The sequence below is a fragment of the Syngnathoides biaculeatus genome, chromosome 18 (genome assembly GCF_019802595.1).
Source record: "Syngnathoides biaculeatus isolate LvHL_M chromosome 18, ASM1980259v1, whole genome shotgun sequence".
Taxonomy (NCBI): Eukaryota; Metazoa; Chordata; class Actinopteri; order Syngnathiformes; family Syngnathidae; genus Syngnathoides; species Syngnathoides biaculeatus.
Window position 1 is genome coordinate 9,382,823 of NC_084657.1, and position 15,524 is coordinate 9,398,346.

Here is a 15,524-nt window from a genome sequence, read left to right on the forward strand (position 1 = left end):
CTTTGAAGCCATTTTACATTTTGTTGTTCTCCGGCTGATCCCGGGTCGGGTCGCGGGGGGGAAGCCCGAAGCCTCCCTCTCGTCGTCCGGCTCCTCCGGCGGGATCCTGATCCCGGATTTTTTTTGTCATCTCTACACCCAAAGCTAATAAAAACCACAAAAAGGAAAAATGATTTTTCATACGCAACGGCAGAGATGTGGCGGCACTCAGTCAGCTCTATTGAAATGACGTGTACAGTAGAAAATCATTGAAAGCAAATATTTTGCAGTATCAAATTAAAAAACAAAAAAAAAAACACTTGTAACACTTGGATGCGGCAAACAAAAGGCCTTCGTGGTGATGAAGTAAAACACAGAAATAAATAAGACTCGAACAACGGACAAAAAAATAAAACACGACGAGGCGGAGTCAAAAGCCGTGGAGGCGGAGGCGTCGCGTCAATAAACCCTAACCCTAACCGTCAGTTAAATAGAATATGACGGCAGAGCCCAAAAAAAAAAAAAAAAAAAAAGAAAAATCACTGGTGAGGAACCACGACAGACCGACCCGAGTGAATCCGAGAGTAGGACACGAGTCGGAGTGGAGAAACGGGTCGGCTGTGTTCCGCGAAAGCAAATCAAAATGCAAAACCGTGAACGGGACCGAAACCCCCAAAAAGTCCTTTAGTGTTCTGTTCCAAAAGGTGACGTCAGTCAGGAGATCTTCTTCCTCCTCCTTAGACCTCCTCAAAGTAGGCCATCTGCGACACGAAGGCCGAGTTTCTCTGGGCGGGACAAAATGGAGGAAATCCACAATCAGCAACGTTGCCCGCACCGCCAGAACCACCAAAACCCCCCAACGGGAAAACAGTGCTACCAATTTCCAGCCTATAAGCCGCAACTTTTTCCACACGCTTTCAACCTTGCGGCTTATGCGGTGATGCGGCTAATTTGTGCGTTTTTTCTAAGGGCCGCAAAGGGGCACTCGAGTGGAAAAGGTAAGAGTGACGCCGGTGGAATAAATGTGCCAAGGAAATGACTTTTACCGGTATGTTGTTGTTGTTTTTTTTTTAACCAGCCCTGTTAGCGCTGCGCTAGCCTGTTGCTGCTGTGTTACTGCAGTGTCTCAGTGATTTTTACCAGTATGTTTTTTTTTTTTTTAACTGGCCCTGTTAGGGCCGTGCTGGCGTTAGCGTCTTGCTGCCGCGTCTCATTGATTTAGGCGTTTTTTGTTTTTTTTTTACCTGCTCTGTTAGCGGTGTCCTACCGTGTCGCTACTGTGTAGCTGCCGCGGCTGTTTTTTGTTTTGTTTTTAACAGCCCAGTTCGTGCTACCATGTTAAGCTAAGCTAAGGTAAGGTCTTAAAACTTTGAAAACTCTTTCTGGGTACCGTCTTTTTTTGTAAATATCTCATGTTTCAATGTGGGCACTTGCGGCTTATACACAAGTGCGACTTATGTATGTACCAAATGGTATTTCCTTTACAAATGTACTGGGTGAGGTTTATAATCCGGTGCGCTCTGTAGGCCGGAAATTTCGGTATTCAAAATAATAAGGTTCTACTACATCTATACTTTTCTACTTAAACAGTGACGACGATGCGTGTGCAGACCGTTCGGATCCTTACGTTGCTGTGAGGGATGTAAAGCGGTTCTGGGACGTAAGTTCTGGCGTCGTGGAGAGCGTACATCCCGGACGCCTGCTGATGCGGAAGCTGAGAAAGATGCGGATGCTGCTGCTGCTCCTCCAGTTTCAGAGACTCGATCTCGGACTTGAGCTCCTTGAGCTGGTCCTGCAGATGTTTGCTCTTCTCCATGTACTCCAGCCTATCCGGGACCAAACACACGCGCAAAATTACACACGTGACAAAGACCAACGAAGAAGAGCGAGTGCGTGTATGCGCCGCGACCTCTCGCGCTCAATCTCCATGGAGAGCCTCTTCATGTCCGAGTCTTTAAAATCGAGACGCGGCGGCGACGTCGTTTCGTAGGCGGCGCTGGGCGCCGGGGGGGCGGCGGGCGCGGAGGCCGGCGCCGGAACGGGGGGAGGAGCCGAATAGGCCGCAATCAGCTGGACCGCAAAAGCGGAGACGGAAACCGATGGATGAGCGAGCTATTCATTCGCCGATCACGGGTCGAGCGGCTGATTCACGCGCGTACCGGGTAGGTGGTCTTGGTGATCTCCAAGAGTTTCTGCTTGGCCCTCCTCTCGGCATCCTTGGCCTCGGTCAGGTCCTGCTTCAGGTGGTCCGCTTCCTTCAGCCTGGAATCACAAAGTTGTCGAGGAAGAGGAGGAAGGTGAAGGCGCAAGCACGCGGCGGAAGGGGCGGGACCTTCTTTCCGACTGCTCCACCAGCTTGACGGCAAGCTGCTCGGCCTCCCTCATCTTCTGCTCCATGAGCCTCTTCTCCTCTTTGGTCTTCATGGCGTTGACCTCTAACCTCTGTCGTTCCTGCTCCGCCTCGGCCGCCTTGTGAGCCAGCAGCTTGGCCTCCTCCTCCGCGATCTGGGCCTTCTCCGCCAGGAGGTCCGCCGTCTCCTCCGAGCGCAGCTGCCGCGTCACCGACTCGATCAATTCCTGGACTTTTTTCGTCTGCATTTCGAGACGCGAGGCCCGATTCGGCCGCCGCGTCGGCAAAGTCCAATCGAGCCCACTTCGTGTTTCTCGCTCAATGGATTGGTTGCTTTCGTTTATCAAAATAATTGTGCATTCATCGAATTATCAAGTAGATTAATTCAACGATCAATTAGCTGCGCCTGCAGTTTAAAGGTCAACTGGTAGCCATATTTACATTATAAAATAGATATTGTTACGAAAACTTCATATAATGTTATTCACTTCAATGTTAATGGGGGGGGCGAATGAGCGTTGCGGAAGTCTCACTCGACGTCACAGTGGCGGCCATGTTGCCTGCGACGTCATTAGCAGACGTCACGCTGCGACAGTCGCCATTGAAATTGCGTAGCGGGGCCTGACGAACATGCCCCTCCTCTTTCCGAAGAAGAGAACATCTCACAATCGAGTGAAGCGACCGGGGCAATATTAACCCATCGTTTCGAGCCATGTTTCGATGATATGCTGATCACTTCTAACTAACAACAGACTCCTCGAAGGCTTGTAACTTTTTTTGTTAAATTAAAAACATACTAAAAAAATTATGCTTTAACGTGTCAGTTGACCTTTAAAGCAGTGGTTTACAAACTGGGGGGGGGGGCACAAATACTTTTCATTAAGTTACAAGCGGCAGATGGAGTTCATTTCAACTGAAATGATGTTCAATGAAACGTGGAATGAAATTAACTTAAAATTAGCAGGTTGTTTAAATGCTCGCCGAACTTGCCGGCGTAATATCTCGACTGCAAAAGTGATTTCGTGAAACAAAGTTGACCCGTAAGAGGTCACGGTGTGTTTTCGATCCATTTCAAAATTTCCCCCAAAACCTTCGGGGGAGTACCAAGTGCTCGTAAACGCAGCTCACCAGCGCCTCGTTGGCGAGGCGCGCCTCATCCTGCAGCTGGAAAAGCCTCCGCTCCATCTCCTCTTTAGCTCGCTCTGCCTCCTCTCGCATCTGCTTCTCGCGCGCCAGGATCTGCCGCTCCATCTTTCGGATTCAAAAAATAAAAAATCAAAATTCCGTCAGCACGGCGGCGAGCGCGTTCCATTTTGGCGGCGGCCTTCTTCCTCGACCTTCTTCCGGGCCTTCTCCTCTTTGGCCTGGGCCTTCATCTGCTGCACCTCGATGGAGTCCACCTTCCTCCGCCGCATGAACAGGTCGTGGTTGCCGATGCACAGCTGCAGGATCTGAAGACGGCGGCGCGCGACGTCAGTGGGCGCCGACGCCGGACGCCGGTCCACTCACCAGCTTGTTGACGCGCAGCTGAGACGAGTAGAACTTGAAGACGTCTTTCTTCTTGTCCAGAGGCTTGATCGTGAACTGCAACGGGAAAGGTCGGCGCCGTCACGGGGGAGAAGAACGGTGCTGGAACAAGGAGGTGAGAAGACTCTTTCTTGCCTCTTTCTCGCTGTACGAGATGTTGCGGATGCCGCTCCAGGGGAAAGACTTGTTGGGCGTCAGCTTGCTGCTGGGGCTGTAGATGTGAAGACCCTGCGCGTCCACGCCCAGCAGCAAGTCCGTGTCCCGTTTGTTTTGCTGCCGCCACACCCGGAAAACACTTCGGCTTTACGAGGGGGCCACGAGACAACGGCGGCGGCGGTCGCCGGCACTCACGGTGATGTCAAAGTAGCTGACGCCGTACATCTCCAGGTCCTGGGCTATCTTCAGGTACTCCATCTCTGCTTCGTCCCTGCGGGAACCGTACGAACACGCGGAATGAATGAATGATTGCTATAAGCCGCCACTTTTTTCACTCGCTTTCAACCCTGCGGTTTATGCGGCGATCCGGCTACTTTGTGCATTTTTTTTCTAACGGCCGCAAGGGGGGGCACTCAAGTGGAAAAGGTAAGAGTGAGACCGGTGGAATGTATGTGCCGAGGAAGTGAGTTTTACCGGTCCGGCCCCGTTAGCGCTGCGCTAGCCAGTTACTGCTGTGTCTTAGTGATTTTTTACCGGTATGTTTTTTTTTTTTTTAACCCACCCTGTTAGCGCGGTGCTAGCATTAGCACAGCAGCGCTAGCGTTAAACTTTCTGTGTGCCATCTTTCTTTGTAAATATAGTTCCCAGCGTGTTGCTGCCGTGTCCTAGTGATTTTTACCAGTATGTTTTTTTTTTTTTAACCGGCCCTGTTAGCAAGGCGTTAGGGTTATTTAACCGCGACTTTTTTCCCCACACACTTTCAACCCTGCAGTTTATGCAGTGATCCGGCCAATTTGTGCATTTTTTCTAACGGCCGCATGGAGGGCACTCGAGCGGAAACGGTAAGAGTGAGACCGGTGGAATACATGTGCCAAGGAAGTGACTTTTACTGTCAGCGCAGTGCTAGGGTTAAACTCTCCGTGTGCCATCTTTCTTTGTAAATATCTCGCGTTTCAATGTGGGCACTTGCATCTTATGCACGGTGTGGCTTATGTATGTACCAAATGGTATTTCCTTTACAAATGTACTGGGTGAGGCTAATATAATATAATCTATAATATATATAATACATATGTATTACAGATTATATTACTACTTGCTACTCTATTGTATATTGCTACTATATTGCTATAATAATAATATAGCAACCAAATAGCATCAATGTCGACTTGATGTCGCTTGCTCAGTGTGAACGGGTCCCGCGTCGCAGCGCAAATGGCCTCGTCGACATTTTGCGTACACGGAGCCCAAGCGCAGACGACCGAAGATGGCGTCATTTAAGATAGTCTCGAAAACTGATTGGTAACGGGGAATTTCAATTTGTGTTTTCGCTCCAAAAGTCTTTTCGCGGTCCCGAAAAGGGTCCGGCGCGCACACCCACCTGGCGATGCCCCTGTGCTCGGCGTACCAGGCTGTGATCTTCTCCTCCCACATGTCAGCCGTCATCTGGTACTGCATCAGCACCTGACCTCGATATGGAGGTAAAAAAAAAAAAAAAAAAAGAAAAATGACTTTTACAACGAAAGCAAAGACAATTCCGCTCATTGGACTTGCGACACCGGCCCATAACGACAAAACTTAAGTGAGGAGAATCGATAAGTTGCTGTCGCGGAGAACATGAACTGATTTATACGCAGCGAACCGTCAAGGGTTATGAGATTGATCGACAATTGATAAAAAAGTTTCTCATTATTTTTCCCAATTGTTGCGCACAGAAAACATGAAAAAAAACCTCACATTTGCAATGCGTAATCTAAAAATGACACCAAACCGGAAGTGGCGCGGGCATCCGGGATGATGACTTAAGAGGCTGACAACGGCGGACTTGGACAATCCTTACAAAACAACGGCTCTTAAAACCTGTAAAAATTGTTGCAGATTAATTTCATAATTTATAATAAGCGGCTGAAATGAGTTTCCTCCGCGGGGTGTCCGGGCTCTCCCTCGGAGAACGGGGTGAGAAGCAGAGGAGCCAGATGAGGTGGCTGGGGCATCTGATTCCGACGCCTCCCTAATGAGGTGTTCCGGGCATGTCCCACCGGAAAGAGTCCCACTGGAGAGACCGTGGCTCTCGGCTGGCCCGGGAACGCCTCGGAAGAGCCGGAAGAAGTGGCTGGGGAACGGGAAGTCCGGGTATCCCCGCTGGAGCTACTTCCCCTGCGAAGCGCTAGAAAATGGATGGGTGGATTTATAATTTTCTCCTTCTGTCACGTACCGTTTTGGGCAGAAGTTCGTCCTGCGCCAGGAAGCCCGGCTTGTGGAAGTTGGGGTCATAGTCGCCGTACTGACCCGAGGACAGAAAGTCGGTGTCATGTATGTACGGTTACCGAGGCGACGTCACGTCGGGGCTTGAGCGCGCTTACTTTGGCTTGGACGGCGTACGAGGCCAGAAGAACGGAAGCTTCCGGGGAGCAGAAAATCTCCTCATCCAAGATCTGTTTTTTCACCTACACAAAAGAATGAAAGAAGGTCAGAACTATGCAAACACCGGTCACTCACATTTGAAGTGTGGTCAGTCATGCCCGCAGATGTCAGGTTGCCAGTGTGTGTTGTTTGTCATTATGAGTGTACCCCTTTAAGAGCGGAGGGGAGTGGTGTCAGATAAACTAGGGAGTAGAACTTCGGAGCAGCAGGCCGTCTGCTTCCGTGTTTAAAAAAAAAAAAGGCTTTGGTTCACTGCGCCGGATCGGTTTTGATGTGCACTGAGAGTGCGCGACAAGTGCGCAGTGGCGCAGCTTAGAGGGAACATTGGTCAAGACTACACAAAATAAGCGACGTCTTTCAATATCTTTGTACCGTAATTCCCGGCCTGCACGACGCACCTGGTTATAAGCCTCACCCAGTACATTTGGTACAAGTCCCCACATTGAAACACGAGATATTTACAAAGACGGTACAGAGAGTTTAACGCTAGCGCCGCCACGCTAACGCTAACGCCGCATTAACAGTGCCGGTTTAAAAAAAAATTAAATTAAATACCGGTAAAAATCACTGAGACACGGCAGTAACACGCTAGCGCAGCGCTAACAGGGCCGGAGCAGGTAAAAGTCACTTCCTCGGGACATATACTCCACCGGTCTCACGCTTACGTTTTCCGCTCGAGTGTCCCCCTTGCGGCCGTTAGGGAAAAAAAAAATGCAAAAATTAGCCGCATCGCCGCATAAACCGCAGGGTTGAAAGCGTGTGAAAAAAGTCGCGGTTGATAAACCGCAAATTAGGGTATTTCTACGCGTAAAAATTTTTTTAAACGTGTGATTTTTTTCATGCTCGACTGTGCAGATTTGCAAATCACAGAACTAATTGAAGCAAAAAACCTGCAAGAAGAAGAGGTGCTGCGTGATTTCTTGGACGAGTTCGTCTTCCACTTTCTCTGGGAAGAACTTGGCCAGGAAGTGAAATGTGATCGGCGAGTCTTTCGGAACCTCCTGGTCCAAGACCTGACGGGGATCATTTCGTGGAAATAAAATGGAAGCACAAAGAGAGTCCATCTTTTTTTCCCCACCGCAACTTACTCGTTTATCAGGTTTTAGCCAGGCATACGTGTCCTTGACCGTGTAGCGCAGGCCAAAGAACCAGGTCTCCCTCAAGCCCACTGTGCGGCACACCAGGTCAAACAAGTCTTTGCCCTTCCACTTGACCTGAACGACAACAACAAAGTGATGAGAACTGGTCGTGATCTGGTGACAAGACTTCATAATAATGACAAAATGCTGCAAAATCTGGTGAGAAGACGACGTTTGTGGGGTTTTCTTGTTGGTCGGTGGCGGGGGATGAATGTTATGCTATGCTAGCATAAATGAGCGGTTAGAAAGCAAAGATCGCCGGATGAAAATGTCACTTTGGTCCGATATTGAATTGTGAGTAAAAATTTGGACTCGCAGCCTAATTTAGTCGCCCAGCCCTGGTCCCGCTGGGTCGTGACGGGGCTTTTCCACACTTAACTTTTTTAGCTACCAACTTTCTTTCGGAAAAATGTGACAAGGAGGCAGTGCACAGCGACCGAATCACCTCCATGGATGTCAGATTGTCTTCCAAAATGGAGCATGTGTTGGACAACAAATCCCCTTGACTTCACTTGGCAAGAAAGACGAAAGGTGTAAAGTCGTACCTCGCAGCTAAACTCCATCTCAGCATCCATGGTGGTGACTTTGACCTTGAAGGTCTTTGGTTGTTTCTTCTTCAAGCCTAAAATTGACATTTTGCCGCGATGTCGCCAGGCAGACCTGCGGGGAAGCAAAAGAACATTTTCAATATTTTTCGCCCACCCTACGAACACGGTCCCCCCCCCCCCCAGTCCAATCACTTCGCTAAAAATCCACATGATGGTTACAGAACTACGTCGAAACCCTTTTAATGATGAGCAGGCCCATTTACCAGGGAAGAATCTTCAACGTTTGCGTCGCTCGACGAGGTTCGGGAGACTTTCTGTTGTGTTTGGCGGCTCGACGCCGAGCTAAGCTTCAAACTATCGCACGAAATACGCACAAACCAGTCCGCAACTTTTCGCAAGACTCCATGACTAATCCCAAACGTGATGCGACTCCGAGTCTGGCTGACTTTTTTCCAGAAAAAGCGTGTAAAACTGCTTGTTAGCACGTAGCTAAAAGTTGAGGACAAGCCACAAGATTGTTTTGACTCAGGGAGAGATGCGCCCCCTACAGGTCGTAACGTCCACTGCGGGGGCAGGCTGCAGCCACTGATCTAAAAAAAAAAAAAAAAAAAAAAGTCTTGATGTATGGAAGTAGATTAGTGCCACCGGGTTATGAATTTGAAATTCAATAATTCGCAACTTCCATAGTTAGCGCGTACACGTCGATTGGTTGAAGCCGGTTGACCGCCATCTTGGTACTCCCAAAACGTGTGGAGGACACGGTTTTCCTTTCAGGTTGGATTATGGCGGTTGTTCTCAGTAAAGCTTGGCATGTAGAATTAAAACCGGTCGTGTGAGCTTGACATTTTTCAGTTCTGGTTCTGGCAACATGAAGGATTTTTAATTGGATTTGATAAGCCAAAAGAAGGCTGAGTGCAAAGGAAAGAGAAAGAACACTGTGGCTAGCAAGAAACCTTGCATATTACCTCGGACCCGATTTCCCTGACATGTTAAGTTTTCCCAAAATACGCTATGAACCACTATCATCATAACATCAGCAAAAAACTAAGCATTATTTTTTTTTGTCACAAAAACATTACATTTGAAGTCAATCAGTTGGATATATTTTTGGAAATATGGCAAAATACATGCTAAACTCATCGTTCGTTTGTTGTCCCTGCGGCGTCCTATTTCAGACGGAAAATTTCAACTTGTTTCCTCGCGTTTGGAAATCAAATTCAATTTGCAGAGTTGTGTATTATGAAATTCATCAGAAATTTCACAGAAAAACTGTTTTCTTGCTTATCCACTAATGAAGTTTGGGAAAATATTGACACGGCCTACAGCCGTAAGCAAAACTTTGTTCAAGTGAATTAAGCTCATCAGAAAAATAAAACAAAACCTTTATAAACAAACTTTAACAGTGTCAAAGTAAATTTTTCTAACTTACCTGTGGAATGTTTTCTCACAGCCACGAAACCGGCGGTTAACGCACAGGTCGGCGTGGTTGTTTTGGGAGGATCAAGATGGCGGATGGATCAGTTTTGGTGGCCACGTCGCTGCCCACTGGAACATTTTGGATGCTGTCATGCTTGATTGTTAAAACGTTGTTTTTTTATGTATATGTTTACCTTGTGAGTGCAAAAAAATCTTTTTGCCCATGATTTATGAGACAGGGTGTAGTCCTTATTATGCCGACAGCCTCTGATGGCTCCGGTTCAACCCGGTTAAAAAAATGATATAATACATCCAAAGAAAACCCAGGACAACCTGAATTGGTGGGAATGACATTTATTCCAGATCAGTTTCTTTAAGCGACACACTCATTAGGCAAATACCGCTAAAGTGTATACGACTGGTCAAGCCCGACTGGACCACTGCAGTGTTTTAGAGCTTCTGAAAGACGTACACACATCCAGGGATGTATCCCGTCTCGTCCTCGGTCACCCCGAGCTGCCACTCGGTCACGTGGGTCACGTCGACGCGGCGCCACAGTCCTTGGTCCTCCATTCGTTCCATCTCGCCCTCCATGGCCGCCTTGTAGCCGAGGTTCAGACCGTCACACTTGCCGGTCATGCAGACGAGGCCTCCTGTGCGGTCACAAGTCCGGCCGAGGTGTGAACACGACGGCCCGTAGCATGAAACGCGACGACGGCGTGAAACGGCACCCTCACCCGGCTTGGCAGCCCGACACAGCTCTCGGATCACGTCCGCCGGAAGGTGACTCGCACTCAGCGCGCCGGTTATAACCACAATGTCAAATTGATCTGCGGGGCGAAACGATCGCCAATGAATGACTTCATTACTGCAGTCTCTCTGTCCCTGTTCATTATGGGTATGGGCAGGTTTTGATACCGCCGACCGTATTGGGCCGATACGACCTTAATTCACTCTATCTGGTACTCGTGAAGAGTGCTGTCCTGGCCGTGCCGGTCCCCGATGCGGCAGGCACCTGCTGCAATCAACGGAGGCTCACAACTCCGCCTCGTCTCTATTAATCACGTCCCTGTTGTATAGAACCACACATACGATCTGGCCTTTGCCAGATCGTTGCCTCATGCCTCGTTCCCCCACTCTCATAATCCCGTTCCTGATCTCTCGTGTACCGACCCCTGCCTGCCCACTGACCTGCCTCCTACGCCTGACGTCCTTGCTACTGCTGCTCCCGTTGACTTCCCACCTCATCCCACCTCATCCCCTGGACTGAATAAATACGTTTCCCGAACTGCCTCTAACGTCTCCCGAGTCGCGCATTTGGGTCCGACCCCGCGTTCTGATCGTGACAGGCTTCTGATACCGGCCACAGATACTAGCAGCCCTCTTGGGTTCCGACGGAAAGGAAACGACAAGTGGCTGACAGAACAGTGAAAAAAAGAACCATTCGCCTTTACCCAGCAAATTTAAACTTAAACTTAAATTGGTTAAACTTAAACTACAAATTCTGATGCGAAGAATACCTTAGTTTCATAGCGATACACTACTGACAAAACCTGGATAAAGTTTATCACATTCTTGATTACGTTTCAGCCAGAGCACCTGAATTGAAATGGGGGCCAGTATACAGTACTTTGTGTTCCTCAACTGCGGCCAATAAACCTCATTCAGATTCAGATTCTGATTCTGATTCTGATATGCTCACTTTTCATATATTTATTTTAGGTCTGCCTATTGTGGCAGAATCAAGTCTTTCAAAGCAAGTCTCGCGCCAGCTGATTCCAGACTTAGGACACTTCGTTGTTGAAGCTTCGGAATTGGACTTGTTTCCAATTCTTGTTCGATCTACAGCCTCAGCTGTTCAACAGTCCGGGGTCTCTGTTGTCACATTTTATGACAGGTCTAGTCTTTTCTCCCCAATCATGGCATCCACCTGTTCACCTGTGGGATGTCCCAAACACGTGTTTGATGAGCATCCCTCGACTTCTTCAGTCTTTTTTTTGCCACCTCTCCCAGCGGAACGTGTTGCAGCCATAATATTCAAAGTTAATCGTTATTTAATAAAGAAGAAAGTTTATCGGTTTGAACATTAAACATGTCTAGCGTTGACTCGTGTACCCGACTTGTTGACAGATATGAACCACGTCGGCGGCGAAAGTGCGTACCTGACGCGAAGGGAAGCGGCTGGTCTCCGAGCACAGCCATCTTGAGCTCCCTGTACAGTCCGCTGTGTCGGGCATGTTCGAGCATCCCCGGGCTGCAGTCCACGCCCACAAAGTTCTGGAATCCCTCCCGCTTCATCTGCGCCACACACATGCTCGTCGTTGAGTCCGTTCGCAAACAAGCGAGGATCTCGCTCGTTCCCCAAAAATGCCGGCGCCCACCATCTTGGCGACCATGCCCGTGCCGCAGGCCACGTCCAACACCGCCGCCGCTCGCCGGTCGCCGCTGAAAAGGGCGGAGACTCGTTGCGCCGCCATCGCGGGTGCCCGGAACTCGATCAGTTCGATATCCTGGTGAACGGACGCCGCAAAACGCTGATTAGTGACCCGATGTCCCGAGCGGGACCAAGCCCGAAAATGTGAGGAGAATAACAATGTATCAGATAGATCATGTCATTGGTACTGTAACTTTAAAATAAAGATTTTCATCAGGTATAATTTATGTCGGCAATTTTGAATGTTCCCCATCGCTGACACTTTGCTAGTCACATGAGCGGATGTGACGTGTCATGTGCTTGTTTACGTTCCTACACAGTTATCGTCAGCGCTGATTTCTCGTATTTTATATGATCAGGAAGACGGAGGATTACGTCTACACAGATTTGAACTTGTGGCCGTCAATAATGTTGAATATTCGGATGGTTCTTCGGACGGGAATGACGCCGACGCGCAGGACATAAGCCTGTAAACAAAGTCCTCCAGAGCCCGGAGGGTTGGGTGGCGGAGCTCGATGGTCAGACTCTACGACATTCCCGTCCGAAGAACCATCCGAATATTCAACATTATTGACGGCCACAGGTTCAAATCTGTGTAGATGTATTCCTCCGTCTTCCCGATCAACTGATACTTTTGTTTCTTCACCAGATGAGGGTAAATCTGAGAAATCAGCGCTGACAGTAACTGCGTAGGAACGTAAACAAGCACATGACACGTCACATCCGCTCATGTGACCCACAAAATGTCAGCGACCGGGAACGTTCAAAATTGCCGATATAAATGATACCTGATGAAAATCTTTATTTTAAAGTTACGGTACCAATGACATGACCTATCTGATGCGTTGTTCTTTTCAATAAGTGGACTTCCCCTTTCAGTCCGAACAGCGACTGTGGCGCAAACATCCAGCCTGAAACACTCGAGTTCCCATTGCACATTCTTTTTGCAACATTTAAAAAAACGAAAAAAAAAAAAATGATTTGGTGAATGAATTCAAAAAGTGCACAGGAGACCCCCAATGTCCCCTTCACGATTTGTCAAAAATATCCCTCGTTAAGCACGCAGGAACGAGACTAAAACGTACAAATGCTGAAGTTTTGCGAACAAACCCAGCTAAAAGCGATCCGCCCCGATGTGTACAGTGAGGGGGGGGGACGTGCCTGCAAACCTTTATATATATAAAAAAAGAATAAAATGAAAAAAACATCTCGTCTCCACATTTCCAAGAAGATGCTGGATGACGGCCCAGAATATATCACTCCACGTGCTAGGGTGGAACCAATGCATAAGATCCGGTTCTGCGTTTGATGACCTTCTCGTAGGTTTCGGCCCATCGGTTGTAAAACTGGATCGTGTCCGTCGGCGTGCCGTCCGTTCGCATGGACAGGATGGCTTCTTTTGCCATTTCAAACGTGCGCGCCTCCGCGTCCGACATGCTGCGCGTGCTCGTCTGTCGAGCAGACGACAAGGCAGAAAGAAAAGAAGAAAAAGATCAATTTACATCAACTCGAGGACGTAAATATGAACAAAACGCACGTGACGCAAACGGAACGAATGAAACAATTTGTCCAATTAGCAGCTTGTCCTCAAACTGCATACATATGTGAGACGTCGCTGCAGACAAAAAAAAAAGGAAAAAGTACAACAACGAAGTAATATTTATAAACTGTTGCTTTTACATAGTCGTCGATTAAAAATAATAATAATTCGTTTGCCTTCCAGAGTAAAACGGAGCGATGTCAATATTCCAGTGGATTCACCCCCCCCCACCCCCCGGGTAAAACTGTACTTACAGTACAATGCGTGCAGGGCAAGTGTGAGGAGGTGTGGTCTGCAGAGCCTGTACTTGCCCCGGGGGGGGGGGGGGGGGGGGCAAAGGCGGTCGCCTGGGCCTCATCTGCTGGAGGACCGCCCTGCAAGCCGGCGCCCTCCTCCCGAGGGGAGAAACACACACATCGTTCCAATCAAATCGTCAAATATTTAATTACGCCCGTTGACGTCAATGTCTCGAAAAGAACACAAAAAAAAAAATCATAAAATCAAACGCTGGCAATTAAGTCACCTTTGCGCATCTCGAGTCGGCGAGCTGGTTTCGGTCCCCGGCATCAGGAGCACACCCGAGCCCTCGGGCGGGCGCACTCGTTCGCAAAAGGCAGACAAGCGGGGAGGGGGGGGGGGGACGTCAAGCCCGAGCCGCTTATCCTCACAAGTGCCCGAGCTGCCCATCTCCGCCGAGACCCTCAACTGGTTGCCACTCGATGGCGGGCCACGTGAAAAATACCGTTCGGTCCATAAAACATGTTTGAGCTCGCAGGCTCGAAACCGAGTACGCATCAAATTAATGTCAGCTGAGCGGACGTCCTGACGCTGATGGTAGAACCTGAGGCACGCAAAGGGGCGTGGCGGGGGGGGGGCGAGTGCCTGCAGTGCGCCTTCTGCATTGAATATGAGACGCCAATCATGCGATCAAAGCAGTGATGAAGGTGGAAACCGAGACGGAAAAATGCAGACTTCACGTCTCGCACTCACAGAAAACAAACAGCATAAACAAGTCCAAAATAGCGTTATTACCCCCCCCCCCTCAAAAAAAAATCCCCAGGAATACTTCAGTATTTATTAATTTAGTTTGAAATACTGTACTCCCTGTGTTTTTTTTTTAACGATTCTGATGTTTACTAAAAATGAAAAGGATTTTATGGGACAGATCGACAGAGGTCTATTTTTTACAGTTGAACGGACCCGTCCTTGTTTGTCTACCATTCATATCTCATATATTTATGCTTTGAATTCCCGCTGCGTGCATGACTTCTGGAAGCACATATTTTGCTTCACGGGCGCATGGAGCGCTTGCACCGGGTCCGCGACGGGCTTCCGAACTCTCCAGAGATCAAACAAGTGTTTTCCCCTCTCCGTTCGCAACACTTGAACGGATCACTTGAACTGCTGGGAAAAAAAACAAAAAAACAAAAACAAAGTTTGGAAGTGCTTCTCATCCCTGCACCGGAAGGACGCCATTTCTTTTAGCGCTAAACGGAGACGGCTTGTTCTATATCGCGTCTTCATTGCATGGAAAAATGTATGTTTTATTGCTCCACAGCTCTTGCAAATGTGCTTTTTTTTCTCTCTCGGAATGTTCCCGTTTTCCTTTCTCATCATCGGCATGAACCCAATCCCCACAAAAAAAAAAAAAAAAGCACCGCTGGATCACCCGAATTGTGTGCACAGTATTCCTTTCTTCTCCCACGAAGGTGATATTTTGATATTTATATTGATGTTTTATTTTATTTTATTTTATTTTATTCCGACAGCACGGAGAGAAAAAGAATCCTTGAATGGTGACTTTCCCGAACATGGAGCGCCAACCTGTACAAACTACCCCAAAGAGATTAAAAAAAATCCTTATAACATACCGAAGCAAATTATATGTCAAAATAATGGAGGGGAAAAACCACAAAGTTTTTCAATGATTTTTATTGTAGATCTCTATCATGATAATATCTGACGTTAATGTGTAATTCTCAAAGTGACTGTGTTCAGAATTGTATTCATG

General features: G+C 48.2%; 2 protein-coding genes across 2 annotated transcripts; both read right to left on the reverse strand.

Annotated features, from left to right (window-relative positions):
• Positions 1–196: 196 nt before the first annotated feature.
• Positions 197–8,690, reverse strand: nf2b (NF2, moesin-ezrin-radixin like (MERLIN) tumor suppressor b). Its single transcript, XM_061803979.1, has 17 exons — positions 8,387–8,690; positions 8,121–8,235; positions 7,525–7,650; positions 7,327–7,449; positions 6,376–6,459; positions 6,228–6,296; positions 5,394–5,476; positions 4,208–4,283; positions 3,992–4,129; positions 3,839–3,913; positions 3,667–3,780; positions 3,458–3,580; positions 2,312–2,529; positions 2,139–2,241; positions 1,889–2,049; positions 1,607–1,805; positions 197–764 (listed from the first exon to the last, which is right to left on the reverse strand). Exons 2-17 carry the CDS (start codon positions 8,208–8,210, stop codon positions 717–719), a joined length of 1,830 nt encoding a protein of 609 aa, XP_061659963.1. The 5' UTR covers positions 8,211–8,235; positions 8,387–8,690; the 3' UTR covers positions 197–716.
• A 1,196-nt stretch (positions 8,691–9,886) lies between these two features.
• Positions 9,887–13,880, reverse strand: LOC133491930 (methyltransferase-like protein 27). Its single transcript, XM_061803675.1, has 6 exons — positions 13,768–13,880; positions 13,287–13,424; positions 11,921–12,049; positions 11,702–11,837; positions 10,277–10,369; positions 9,887–10,192 (listed from the first exon to the last, which is right to left on the reverse strand). The coding sequence occupies exons 2-6, from the start codon at positions 13,407–13,409 to the stop codon at positions 9,990–9,992; spliced, it is 684 nt and encodes a 227-aa protein (XP_061659659.1). The 5' UTR covers positions 13,410–13,424; positions 13,768–13,880; the 3' UTR covers positions 9,887–9,989.
• Positions 13,881–15,524: the final 1,644 nt, after the last annotated feature.

Bases quoted from the DNA above. Each gene is read 5' to 3' on its own strand.
- LOC133491930 (XM_061803675.1), bottom strand. From the start codon at position 13,409: ATGTCGGACGCGGAGGCGCGCACGTTTGAAATGGCAAAAGAAGCCATC. The intron at 10,370-11,701 runs GTACGCACTTTC...TTCGCCCCGCAG, and splicing joins GCCGCTTCCCTTCGCGTCAG to ATCAATTTGACATTGTGGTT. The intron at 10,193-10,276 runs GTGAGGGTGCCG...GTGACCGCACAG, and splicing joins GTGTCGGGCTGCCAAGCCGG to GAGGCCTCGTCTGCATGACC.
- nf2b (XM_061803979.1), bottom strand. From the start codon at position 8,210: ATGTCAATTTTAGGCTTGAAGAAGAAACAACCAAAGACCTTCAAGGTC. The intron at 1,806-1,888 runs GTCGCGGCGCAT...GGTCCCGGATAG, and splicing joins ATGGAGATTGAGCGCGAGAG to GCTGGAGTACATGGAGAAGA. The intron at 765-1,606 runs GTAAGGATCCGA...TGTCCCGCCCAG, and splicing joins TTTACATCCCTCACAGCAAC to AGAAACTCGGCCTTCGTGTC.